The sequence below is a fragment of the Chanos chanos genome, chromosome 7 (genome assembly GCF_902362185.1).
Source record: "Chanos chanos chromosome 7, fChaCha1.1, whole genome shotgun sequence".
NCBI lineage: Eukaryota > Metazoa > Chordata > Actinopteri > Gonorynchiformes > Chanidae > Chanos > Chanos chanos.
The window spans coordinates 38,464,800-38,479,228 of NC_044501.1; the positions used below are offsets into that span (position 1 = coordinate 38,464,800).

The 14,429-nt window shown below is 38.4% G+C and overlaps 1 protein-coding gene across 1 annotated transcript; it reads right to left on the reverse strand.

The window, feature by feature from the left end:
- Positions 1–8,808: 8,808 nt before the first annotated feature.
- LOC115816353 (butyrophilin subfamily 1 member A1-like) lies at positions 8,809–14,429 on the reverse strand. The gene is made up of 6 exons (XM_030779310.1): positions 14,411–14,429; positions 13,977–14,324; positions 13,606–13,881; positions 12,386–12,406; positions 12,194–12,229; positions 8,809–9,371 (listed from the first exon to the last, which is right to left on the reverse strand). Exons 1-6 carry the CDS (start codon positions 14,427–14,429, stop codon positions 8,809–8,811), a joined length of 1,263 nt encoding a protein of 420 aa, XP_030635170.1.

The window sequence follows — 14,429 nt, forward strand, 5'->3', positions numbered from 1 at the left end:
GCATGCTACAAAACTAACATCTTGTTTACAGTAATGAAACTAAAAGTAAATAAACTAAATAAAACACTCATCTTGCAATGACAGACTATGTACCAAACTACAAGCACATACTCTAAGTATATTTATCTTTATAATGAAACTTTAAAAACTCAGTGCAGTATGTCATAACATATCTGATATGTACTTTCTGTTTCATACATAGTTTATGCTGATCATGTTCCTGCACCTCCACATTATCCTAACCCAGATTCTCAGTCTCCACCTTTTCCTGAGATTAATGCCTCAAGTATTTGTCTTATTTATCGTACATGGTGACTTAAGTCTTGGTGTGGTGATCAAAAAATGCTTTACATTTTACAGTGAAGAAAAGAATTGCAATTTTTTTTTAAATGGCCGTTCAAAAACAACAACATGTGTTTCTGTTGTTGTCTCCATCGGTTCCTGAGTTTAATGCCTAACGTATGGTAATGCCTAAAGGAAGGTATTTGTGTTAATGTTTGACATGTTCACAAAACTTGATGGCAATGTAATCAAATGGTTTAGATTTTGCTGTTAAAGAAAACAATTGCAATCATTTGAAATGGCCATTTGTTTACAAAAATGTTTTCTGCTGCTGTATTGTCAAAAGTAACAGGTCAACAGCTCATATGACAGGTGCAAAAATTCAAAGTGTCCAGCAGAGCAATAGAACAAAAATGACAGACCTTCTGTTTTAGCAGAACACTGAACATGTTTTCTCAAAAACTATGAATTATGTCACTGAAACAGAATCAGACATGCTAAACACACCAGAGGGCTGTACTATGAAGCGAGGTAACTGGCTTATGCCGGTAACTTCTGGTTAAGCTAAGTCAGAGTTAGTAGTAAACCTCCTACTAGAAGGGCCCAATGGCTTTGTTTAGCTAAGAGAATGAAACCATACGGCTCTTCTATTAGGTGGTTTACTACTTACTCTGAGTTAACTTAACCAGAAGTTACCTTCACTTCACTTTGTAGTACAGGCCCCAGGTCTGACCCATAGACCTAAAACATGCTAACACAAACATCAGAGAGAGGAGAGAAAGTGAGAGGTAGAAATATCTCAGTGAAGGTTTACCTGATCTGGACAAAAAGGTGTAAGAAGAAACACACAAACAGACTTCCTGAAGGAGCCACAAACGTAACAGAGAAGTTTATGAGAAAAAAGAACCTTGAATGGAGAAGAAAAAGTACAGACAGACAGAAAGACACGGTTTTATTTTCATCTTTTCATAATGCAGTTTAACCTGTAGGACCTGTTAGTAAACAGATTCAGCCACATATAAAACACACACACACACACACACACACACACACACACACACAAACGTGTGCACACACACACACACACACACACACATTAACATCAGCACAACTGAACTGTAATATAAAACTCATTCTACAAGTGTGTGACAACAGGAATTATTTCAATTATTTCATAATTTACAACTTGTTATGACACTGATACAGTGATGTCCAAATACACATACCCACCTACATACTGACACACATTCAACAGTTTGTGTAATAAGATGAAATCTTTTTCTGTTCTCTCAAATCTGACTTTGTTCACTGTCTCTCCTTTTTCAGGGACGGACCTACAGTATCACTATGAGCAGAAACATTTAATCACTACCTTTGAAAAGAAATGATATTTTATTTCTGAAGACTAAGGCTGTACATGGTACAATGTAAATAATAATGTGGTCATGTCATGGAATATTCCAGATCTTTATCTTTTTTAGACTCCTGGTCAGAATGTAATCTAATTTTCGGTATTTTGGTTTGAATGCCAGATATGTACAGTGCTCAAAACTCTACGTTCTGTGTTCTCTGGCCTCTCTCTCTCTCTCTCTCTCTCTCTCTCTCTCTCATGATCAAAACAATCATCTGCTGCTTCTTCAGCACAGGCAGGTTGTGGCAGTAAATCCATTTCTCTCTCTCTCTCTCTCTCTCTCTCTCTCTCATACACTCAGTCATTTCATTTTTCCTCTGAGAAAATCAAATATATAGGATTCTCTGATAACCTCTTTGACAGTTATTATTAGCATGCCAATGAAGGCCCAGATGAAAGTTTTAAATATGAACTGAGTCAGATGAAGGAGTCAGTCCTGGTTCACTCTGTTTGTGTTTGTCTCTGTCAGTGGACTTGGGTGTCATTACCCTCATAACAATAAGTGAAAGAGTCAGAGTGTTGAGTACACAGAGGAAGATTGTATTTCTAAACATCTCACAAATACTGTGAGTCTTTCCACACTTTCCACATTTTCTAACTCCTTTAAATACCAATTTTGAATTCTCCTTTTTATTTTTGTCTGAAATGAGAATCAGCACATGATTTTAAATTTCATTATTACATGTGGGAAAACTAATTAAGGGAATTTGGGGCTGTGATTGTAATTTTTGGCACATCCACCAGGAAGTCCAGTAAGACTCTGTCCAAGCTGATAATCAGTAATGTGACTCACTGCTCTGACCTGAACACTCAGATATATGAACTGTGAATATGATATGAATATGATATATGAAATATGATATGACGGTATTCCCTGCTACTGACTTTAGTTTTTATTTCTCAGTGGATTCAGTATTATTGCTTTCATTGTTTTATCAGTTATATATTAGAGATCCAACAGTTATGTATTATCTATATGTGTAACACGTATGTATCATAAATATGTGCTATAAACTTAATACAGTGAAACATATACAGTAGAACATTATGCCATGCCTGGGGATTTGAGTCATTTGCCTGTTCGGGTGGAGTATACTTTACTGTTATGCCCAGCGTTTCTGGGAAGCACAATGTTTCTGTTGCTTCACTTTGGGGGTACTACACGGCTGATTTGGAAACACCACGTGGTTTTGCAGTCTCTCTGATTGGTTTATTCAGACTTCTCTGTATCATCAGTTTCATTTTCACTTACTCTTCTTTTTTTGTCCCAACACAACAATTTATGACTAGAATGGGGTCATTACAGTTGCAAGTTTCATAAATTTGTCTGGTGATTATACAAAACAAAATATGTTGAAAGTGTTTGTGTGTAAAAGTCACACCATAAACGCACCGCAAAAGATACTGAATAAAATGCTGTAAACTTACTGTGAGGTTGCGGTGCGCCGTCCAGTTTTTGGTTTACTGATTATCTAACGTGCAGTCTTCATTAGAGAATAAGTTTATAGCATTAGAGAATTTACAAGTTCTTTTCAATATTTTTATGCGACTCCAACTTTCTACGGTCCACTCCGGAAGGTCTCATTTATCGTCCATGTCTCAAAGACAGAAGCGAGAACGTTCGCTAATTAGGAAGTGAACGAAAGTATCTCGTCATCCAATCACTTTTTTTCCATTCAATCGTATTCTTTTTGTTCAATCGTTTTAACTGACAAAATGCAGTTTTTACATCCAATCGGATACTTGAAGTTGAATTACATCACCAGTCTCTACCATGTTTACCGCCTCTTGAGTTTCACCCGGGGCTCATCAGTTACTGTACCGATTTATGATCACCACCCAAGTTACGAGGGCCCCCTAGTGGACACAGAAATAGAGACGTGTTTAAGAGACTAAGTACCACTCCTTTTCTCCTTGTGCCTTACTTTGCGCTCAAAATATCCACTGTTTAACTAGCAAAAGTGCATTTGGACACACCCTAAATGCACTTACGCCATGCACTTTAGACCATGCACTTAGACTGTTAAAATAGAGCCCTTCGTGGACAGTCTTTTAGCGTCACAGATCCTCCACAGTGGTGGGACTGGACTAATTATTTGCAGAGATGAGCAGGATAGACTACATGATGGCTGAATGAACCGGAGCTTATCTCAAGCTGGTGCTGGACCTGAACCCAAGGACAGCAAGGGGTCTGCCGTTTTATCTTATTTGGAAACGGGCGGTACTGCTATCCTTTTGGGTATGTCTCTGCTTGGAGGGAGGAGGCACTCCTTGGAATTTTTGGAAGTGTGAATCTGAGCTCAGTTCAAATAATTTTACATAGTTTTCCAGTGAAGCAATAGTAAAATTATATTAGCCTACATGTATTTGGGGCATTTTATGCTGCCAAATGATATCAAATATGATTGCTCTAACATTGCGGATGGCTTAGGTTCACTGTGAGCTTGAGAATCAGCTGTTGCTCAGTTGGCCAGTGGTTATTTAAAAGCCCTATAGCACTTCTACAGCTATATCATTCATTACCGGCTGATATAATAGTGTTGTATGGGTAATTTCATTTTTTTTTCTTTTGTTCTATATAGCCAGTGAATGAGTGGAAGAATGCAGATTGAACTCATGGTATTGTCCAAATTCACAAGGTAAACATTATGTGGACTTCATACAAATGAATTGTTATCAATATGTAACTAGATGGTATGGATTCTGCTGCACTAAAACATTGAGCCTCCTGTCTATTAACTATTGAGAGAAAGAGTTCTTTTGCTCTGGTGTGCATTGGTCCTGAATGCAGAGAGGCTTGGGCCATAAAAGGGTCAGGGTCAAGATCAGAGAAACAGAGGGGGAGGAAGAGAGGGTCAGAGACAGAGATGTTCATTTAAGATTATCTTTCTATGTTACCTAAAATCTTTTATAAGACTTACACTGTTAACCTTTACTTTTGGGCAGCCCGCCGCCTGCTACCCTGGTCCTTGTTGCCCCTCACACTGATATCAAACTGATTCTGTGCTTCATAAGTGTAGGGGTCGTCAGGCCGTAGAACATATTACCCATAATTCCCTGCTTGACCGCATGGGTAATCTGTACCCATCTTCTCAGGTTTCACTGTAACGGTATTGGTTACAGCAATGGAGCAGATACAGTGATGACGCAATTTTCGCCATAAAACCGCGGAAAATTCCAAACTTTTTTCTCTTTTCCAGCCCTATTTCCAGCTCCGCAATTCTGCAACTCACTAGCAGCGGCTCGCTCTAGCAGCAGCTCGCTAGCAGCGGGTGTCTCTTTTCTCTGCCGAAGAAAAGGACAAAGTAACAATGAAGCGACATATTTGTACAGCCAAAGTTTAATTTACTTTCTCTCGCGCAGTTGCAACTTTAACTTTCTACCGGCTAGTTACACTGTAACGCACACAGTATTCGACGGAAGAAAAGGCGACCGGATCCCTTTTTACTTCTTTAAACGTCGACGAACTAAATCGAGAACCCTTAAAGATCATCGGACGAGTAACGGAGCCCCGAAGATCTTCAAGTGACAAGGAAAGGAACTTCTCCCTGGACCTGCGAATCGCACTGCTCATCAGACTGCCAAACCTTCGGTCGCCACGCAATGAGCTATCCAAGTAAGGCTGGCATCTGGGCATACTTTAGTATTAAGATTACATGCAGTTAACGTGAAGGAAGTGTCGTTATTTGAATTCTTTTATGATTTTAATGTACACGCTGTATTTCATGTACGATGCGGTTTTTAGCCGTTTATTATTTTCTTATGAAGGATAGATCTGGCATGCTTTCTCTCTCTCTAACTCCCTTTTTCTGATTGCACACCTCCAGCATTGGGATTGCAGCGTGACTTAAGGGTTGGGTAGAGTTGTTGAGTTTAGGGCCTACTTACTTGAGACTAGCTCTCAAGTTAGACATTCTTTGGTCTCTCGCACACATGCGATTCTCATTGCCACCCCCACTCTAGTTGGTGCCTAGCACACACGCCCTCAATCGCACTAAATCCTCAAACCACGCATACCTCTTGCTGTGCACATGCGCACAGCCTCTCTCCCTCGCTCCTCCTTCTCTTTTCTGTGTGCCTGCGCACAGCCTCTCTCCAAAGAACTCCTCCCTCTCTCTTCAGTGCGCAGCTGGGCACACGCCCACATACACGCACGCGCTCTCTCTCTCTCTCTCTCTCTTTCTCTCTGTCTCTCTCACACACACACACACACACACACACACACTCATCTCTGGTCTAACACTCATTCAGTCCTACACTGAATACATAGACTGTACATAGACTTATCACCATTTTGTTACCATTTACCCTTTGATCATTCTATTTGCTGCTGATTATTGATTGTACCATATCAGTATTAGTTTGTCAAGTAGTATTGATTATGTTAATAAATGGTATCATTGAAAAACTGTTGTCCTGTCTGTTTCTGCCACAGCCATCAAAGCACTCCCAATTACCTTCAACCTGGTTGTTCATGAGTGTTATGGGTTTAGTAGTGTAATTGTAATACATTAGTACTGCAATACTCTCTAAGACTGTAGCACAATGTTACAGCTAGCTTATCCCATTAATCTTAGTTGTTTAATTAATAAAATATTGAACTACGAAATTAATGGTTACTAAATTTTATGAGACTGATTTCTGAGACTGATTTATTAATCCTATCACACCTACATCTTTTGGTGTCCCTGTGTTAGGATTGCAATTGTACCTACATAAGTATTGTGTCCTGTCTGACTCATACCATGGCAGCCTAGGGATCACCAAGATGTGAATATCCAGGCCCACTCACAGATGCATTATGTTTCTGGGCTGTGAGTTTCTGTTTTGGGATGAAAGTGCTCTGTGTGGATCACTCTTTGTTTGTCACAACATCGCCCCCTTCTTCTGCCAAGGCAGGTAGTGACAGTAACGTGTCTCCTCTCTAATATTCAAACATTACATTTTTCATTATTTTTCAATTTCTCATGTTTTCTTAATACCTGCCTTTTGACTGTGTTTAGCCTGCTAGAAAGAAAGGAGGAAAGTGGAGAGTTGTGTGTTTGACCATATATTCAACTATTCTATTTACATTTGAACACATTGATACATATTCTAAAATTCAGTTAGATTCTTATTAAGTTTGTTAGAGGTCACTGCTGTTTTCTCTCAAGGATGCTTTAATAAGTGTCTACAGCAAGTGCTCTCCAGTCAAAATGAGAGTTCATGCTGCCATTGCATGCAGTTGCAGCCAGCCCAGTGCTTCACCAAACACCAACTGTGAAACCATCATGAAGCCATTATGGATCAAGAAGAAAAAGTGAACCAAGACAGAAACAACAACAACAACAAAAAATGTGATCCACCTGTGTGATAACAAACATAATGTAACGCGTTTCAGATCTTCCACATTTCTTTTTTATTGAACTAAAAGTTCTGTTAACACAAACAGGGAATAACATGACAGGGAGTTATGACATGACAATATAACAGGAGGTTGTTTGATAATATAACAACAAGATATTTGTTTGCAAGTTTGGAAATGCCAGTAGAACATGTTATGGCATATGTGCGAGCCAAACAAAATGGGGATTAAAAGGGCTCATTACTGGACATAACATCTGATTTAGACACTAACATGTAACACATAAAGACAGGTTATGTCATCTTCTCGCTTTGATTCACTGCTACTGAGAAGGAGAATAAACCAGGACAATGGGGTGCTGGAGACATTATACTGTTCAGCTCTGTCAGCCGTACTACGAGAAACTGGGTTTGTGAGATGTCTGAGTGTTAACCTTAACCCCCAACAGTTTCCCTAACAAAAGTGTATTCAAGAATAGACTGAAAATAGAAAAGAAAAGATGCTGGCACAGGAGGTGATATCTGATATGGAGAATCAATGATTTCAAATGACCAGGTCTCTTGGTCATGCTCTGGTGACCAACCAAAGCCTCATCCTCTTCTTTTCCATTCAGTTTTTTAGCTTAATGGGATCCCCACAAAATAAGGAAACATGTCGATGAACTTTAACTGTAATAACGAGTGCAGGCAATTTTGATGACAGGCATATACAAACAAATGTACTCTCTCCTTCAGTCCTTCTCTCTGCCACTCTCTCACTCCCTCTTACAAAACCAAGCTACGCCCCCAATGCCAGCCAAGAAAGAAAGTGATAGTTTAGAGTGTGTGCCTGTCAAACTGCCCTAACAGACTGCACTTCATCATCTCAGCCATTTGTATTCTTATTTACTGTTAGTACTACAAAACCCATTTAAATGACCAGCTGTTAGAGGAGCTGCTCTACTAATTAAGATGATATTGCCTTTTACAGATGTGACTATCTGAAATTAGTATTCTTAGTTATGAATTGTGAATGTTAATTGGGTACTGTGATAAAATGCTACCATAATGTGACCAGTGGGAGTGAGAAAGGGAGGGAGAGAAAGAGAGAGAAAAAGAGCCAGAGAGGCTTATGTTGTTGGCCTGTGTGCACTGGGGCATGTCATGAGAAACCACAGAACAGGAGAGAGCAAGAGGAAAAAGCAACAGTGTAAACCAGTGTCATCTTGAATCCCAAGTCTATGTTAAAGCTTCAGTGTTGGAATCTATACATTAATGTTTCCTCTTCGGTCACTTGTGTTCTGCTTCATCCACTCTCTGCACATGTAATGGTGACCACACTCAAAGAATTTCTAATAAGAAATATTAATGTACTTTTTCAAGCTTTGAAAATAATATAAAAAAGAAACAATGCAGTACCTCACTGCAATATAATTGTCACGGACTGAAGGAAACTCTGGATGCATGTGCCAGTTAGTTCAATCAATTTGAACAAAACAAGAGGAAGCAAAAGACCTCTCGAAACTTACAGTATAGGATTCAGACTTTGGGTATATATGACAACACAGTTCCACACAACCAAAGAAGGGAGTATTTATACAGTACAGAACAAGACTAGACTACCCACAAACAGGTGCAGCTAATGATGTAACTAACAAGGGGAAGCAAAGGAAACCAGAAAGCAACACAAAGGTGAGAGAGCAGAAAGAGAGCCAGGGCGTGACAACAATATTGGCATTTTATCATTCTTTTGTGTGTAATTTAAAGACTCGGTTAAGTTGATTAAGCAAAATTTATTCCATGTAATGGACAGGAGTAATGATCAATGGAGCAGAGTTTTTGCCTCTAGTATTATGCCACGGGTTAAAGAAAGGATACATTTTCTCAGTGAAAGTCTGACCAGTGTAAGAGTAAATATGAGACCTGGCCTCCACATCATAAAAGGAGACCAGACCCTCCTCATAATCCACAAACACCCCCACCTTCTGGGGTTTCTGTTTCAGAGAGTGAAATACAGAGGGATTGAGAAGATCCTTATACTCATTATCATCCCACAGACCCACAGTCCAGTATCCATTCTCAGGACACCATTTAATAGGACTCTTCCTCTCTACTGACTCTGTGGCCACTCCTAAAGCCCAATCAGTCTTCTCACTGACCTGCACCTCATAGTAAAATTTCCCTGAGGAGAACCCTTCCTTTCCCAGGACACTAAGCCAGTTATTATACCTAAATCTCTCTGGGTTGTCAGGGAGATCTTGTTGTGTGTCTCCAAATGTCACTTGTTTCCTATCATCAGACAGGATGAGGCAGGGATTTGCTGTATCAGGATCCAGAGTAACACCCACTGTGAAAAATGCAGTATTGATTTAAATGTGTGTGTGTGTTAATACTAATCAACTATAGATGATAATTAAATCTTAATTAATGTGCCATCAGACTTAATTACACATAATTTGTTAACAAAACCCAGTGTGTGTTTTCAACCCTGTGCGGTACTAATGACATAGTGAGGCAGACTATTAAACTGATAGTTGTAGGTATGAATCCCAAGCATGATGGTTCATTGCTGATCTGTGTATGAGTAAGATACAGAAGCCCAAGGCTACTCCAGAGGAGTGTGTGTGTGTGACATAGCAAGTCATAATCATAAGGTGCTTTGGTTAAGCCTGTCAGTTGCAGACCTGGAATTGGACTATTTGACATGTTTAAATGATCAGCTTTTATATCCACTGAGGAAAATGTAAACAGTAATGATTTAAATGTGTTATCACATGAAAGATAATGATTAAGTAGGACAATAACAGCTTGTATCTGACTTTAAAACAGTAAAAACCCTGATTACTCTAAGCCTAAACTGATTTTACTAATTTAACATCTCACACACTGACACTTACAGGATCACATGACAAGATCAACTGAAATATTACAGTAATGCTAACGCTTTATTTTATAGTCCGCCAGTTATCAGGTATTAACTAAGAAATGAGATGGTGATAAAAATGCAGCTATTAGGAAAGTGCCAAGAAAAAAAACTGGATGGGAAGTTCTAAATAATTTCCTGATAAATACACAGAAACCTACTAGGAAAAGAAATGGCAACAAAATATAATTATTCTGAGAGGACCCATTAGAGTACTCTATAATAAGTGCTACGTATTATCTAGAAAGTACATGGAAGCCTTCTAGGAAACTAGATGGTTAGGGTTTAGGCTTGGGTTAGGGTTGTTGCCAGTCTAGTCTAGTTTCCTAGTAGGTTTCTATGTGCTTACCAGGAAATTACTTAGTACTTCCCATCGTAACAACTGTATTTTATTAGCATCTCATTTCCTACTTGATACCTGGTCATTAGCGGTCTATAAAATAAAGTGTTACCAATATTACTGCATGATAAAAATGGACATATTGTTTTTGTGTTGATGATATGTCTAATGTCTAATTAATAATACAGAAAATTACTGTATGAGTATGTCTATATTAGTGATATGGAATGTTAAACAGTTCTGAATATTAGTAATAAAATGACACTCACCTGCATGTTTTCTTCGTGTCCTGTTAAACTCTGAAAACAGACCATAAACAACGTAAGTGTTGTACCATGTTTTTTATGTCTATGCTATTACTATATATGTATGATAAATACCTGCATGATAAAGAGTTTCTACTATTATAAATGTGACTCTTGTTGTTCCGTGATGGGAAGATTAATAAAAACTCAATGATGTGACCAATAAGCTTGTTCACTTCAGTTAGAATTTAAGTCTTAATTACATGATTGGTAACACCATGGCACTCACATTAAAAATGAAGAATTAGAGAGCTAAGGTCAGCGAACTGAAATCCCTGATGTGAACTTGTGTTAAGATTTTAATATTTGTCACTTTATAACTAGAAAATATCAATAAAGGAAGAGTAAGAGGTGTTTGAAAACATGGTCTTACAATCAGTAGTTTTAACTTATTAATATACAGCAGTTTTGTCTTCTCTTGTCATCTCTTATTCTGCTTGATCTGACAAAAGCTGTTGCTATGGTGATGGCTGTTAACACTTTCATTTCCTCCTTCTCTCCTCTTCCCACTTAACTGAGGAGCTCTCTGTCTGATATATCCACATAGGTGACCAACTGTCACCTTAAACATGACCTGGACAGAACAGAGTTTTCCCATTAAACACACTCTGCTGCAGGACCTCTACATACACACAGACAGCTCCTCCCACACCACCAAGAAACTAAGGCTGTGTCTGAAATGGCATACTACATACTACTCGCATACTAATTGTGACGTAAAAGTAGTAAGTAGTGTGCAGTACGTGAAAAATAAAAAATTTGCAGTACACGACAGTTACCCGGATGATGTACTACTCTGGCGAAAATTTGCAGTATACAACCGGAGCTCACTTCGCTGGGTACTGCATCCCATGAAGAAACGCGGTGATTTTCAACTGTCAATTAATTTCAAAAACATGGCGGACAGTGACAGAAGCGGCTTCAACTTCAACTGCAGCTGCAGTTCCGAATATAAATGTATCAGTTGCATATTTTGGTGTAATAAGTCTTCATACGCTTTCTTATAGGGCTACTTTTGATACATATGTGTGGTAGTCGTGTGTTGTTCGATTTTAACAGAACAGATAGCCCAACCGATACCAAACGTGTAGTACACTACGCGAAAGTTCTCATAATTGCGTACCATACTGTATACTAGCGTGTGGAGTAGTGCGTAGTACGCAGTGTATACTAGGCTAGTATGCAGCATACAGTACGCTAGTATGTCATTTCGGACACAGCCTAAGAGTTGTTCCTGACAAACTTTTCTGGGTAAATTAGTGCTACGAAAAACCTTTGCTGTTTCTTCCTAAACATCAGGTGGATTCAAGCTGTTCCCGATTGCCTCCATCATTTTCTAAAAAGCCATAAATGATCTGAAGATGAGACTACTACAGGCAGAAGGAGTTTTTTTTTTCTTTTTAACATGGTCCCCAGTTTTTTGACTGGATAACAGGTACCATCAGGAGAAACTTCAGTACTTGTTTTTGAAAGTCAGTGTAGAGTCAGTCTTAATGTGATGATCTACCCACACAGTTTAGCATTGTGAAAAGTTTGTCAGCCAAAGCATGATTTAAGGACATGTAAAAAAAACCCTCAAAAATCCCATCTGAGAGCAAACTGAGACTCACCCTCTAATATCTGTTTCTCTTTTTCCTCAGCATATTCTGTAAATACACATAGAGAACAGTAACCAAATTATTAATAACAGACATGTAGCTGCCCATCGTGTGCAGAACAGATGTTAATATACTCATTAACTAACTTTGTTTCTTTGAATTTGAGTAACTTTTCAGCAACATTAAAGTGTTATGTAGACTCACCTGCATGTGCCTTCTCAGACACTGTAAAAGAAGATAAAGTTATTTAAACAGTGTATTATTCATATTGTCAACTGCGGTGTAAAATCTTTGGCATGGTAAACATGAGGCATTGGTTGTGGTCTCTCTGACTGCTCAAATCTCTGACTGCTCAAGTCTCTGTTTACAGTGATCACACGGTGAAAAGAGATATTTATGACACTGGGTCACACTGGAGCTCTGGCTGTTACTCTTCTCTCTTCTGTTCTCTCCCTTTTCTCAGCTGAGCTCCACAGCACATGGACTCTGAAGGAGCTCTCTCCACCTCTCTTTCTGTGGTTCATGTTCTCTCAGTATTTTATTGTGGAATTTTGCTAATATTCATGTAATATTCATGCAAATAAAATGCTAAGTCTTGAATTCTTTCTCTAACGTACAGGGTTTCAACAGTACTGAAAATAAAACTGCTTTTTTTTCTTTGAACATCATTTCCTAAATAGAAAAGTTCCTTCAATAATTCAATGGATATGGATGTGTGTATTCTTTTTAATGGAAGTGAATCTAAAAAGTATAATTTCAATATTGTATCTCCATATATTTGATAGGCCATATTCAGTTTGGAATTGTTAACCTGAGTAATTCTAAAGGATAGGCTGGACTGAATAAACTGACACAGAAGATGATAAAAAGCAACTGATAAAGGCAAAAAATACAGTCATATATTACATGCCAGCATGAAACACTAAAATGATCTTTTTCTGTCTCTCTTTTTGTCCCTCTGTTTTTCTCTTTCATTTACTAAAGCATGTCGTTATTGCAGGTTATTGTGCTAACAACATGCTTATAAAATCAAAGACTTCAAAATTTGTCAGTCGTATATCCTGCCCTTTCATTTTCTCCTCTTTAAAAAAGGACCTTGTCTTCCTTCTTTTGTTTCTCCTCCCCCTACCACTAACTCTCACAGAATATTAAAAAGGACATTAAAAAAATGAGACTCTACAAATTACCTTTTACTCTACGAATATAGAGGAAAAAGCCAATTAGCCCAATGATGATGAATAAAGTTGCAACTACTATGTAACTAACAGCAGTCCTCCAGGTATGAAAAATGCTATCTGAAACACACAAACAAGATGAAATAAAGATCATTCAAAAAAGAAACAAATAAAAAAAATAAATTAAAAGGGATTTGTTTCCATTTTACAAAACAAGTTTTAATTGTGATTTTCTGAATGTTGAGTTACTTGATATGACAATCTCTGCCTCCTTCATGTGATCTCTCAGTATTGCTCTGCAGAAGAACCTGTTGGTGTTACTGTCATGTACAGTGACACGTTTCTTAACATGGAATCTTTCTGTGTCTCTGAGTGTCTCTGTATCTTCATCAGGGAGAAGGTTTCCATCGTTGTCCAACCACACAACTTCAGGTTCAGGGTTCCAGCCTTTAATTTCACACAATAGACTGAGTCTCCCATCTTTACTGTAGCTCTCCATAGAGATCACTGGGTAGGTTCCCACAGCTGTTAAAAGTATAGATTTTAAACAAAGTCACTGTAAGGAAAGAATATAAAATAATCACAACACAAATTGTCTTTTAAATGAATGCGTCTCTGACCTGCTACACTGACACTTAATGAAATGTCATCAAACCAGTTTTCAGACCGGACAACACATCTGTATTCTCCTTCATCCGTGATCTTAACTCTTGAGAGTTTTAATGAAGTGTTGCCTTTCTGTAGTTCCTCTTTAAACAGGGATGTCCTCCCTCTGTAAGACTGAATCTGATCCTTACTTTCATCTCCATTGTCATATAAATGCAACAATAAATCTGATGTATAGACTCTAAACCACCCCACTCTCATATTCACAGCACTGATGTTGGGTTTGAGAGAACAGGGCAGCATCAGATCTTCACCAGCTCCAACAACAAGAGAAACATCTGGACCAACAACCTGAAACTGCTCTGGAATCAGAAAAACAGAACTGAAAAATACATTCCTCATTCAAACGGATGAGTTAAGGAGACCATTTAATTTGTACAAAACACACCCATGTCTTTGGAGGGCAT

Excerpts from the sequence above, each read along its gene's own strand:
- LOC115816353 (XM_030779310.1), bottom strand. Across the intron at positions 12,407-13,605 it reads GGCAGAGATTGTCATATCAA|TGTCTGAGAAGGCACATGCA; the intron begins GTAACTCAACAT and ends CTTCTTTTACAG. Across the intron at positions 12,230-12,385 it reads GTCTGAGAAGGCACATGCAG|AATATGCTGAGGAAAAAGAG; the intron begins GTGAGTCTACAT and ends GTGTATTTACAG.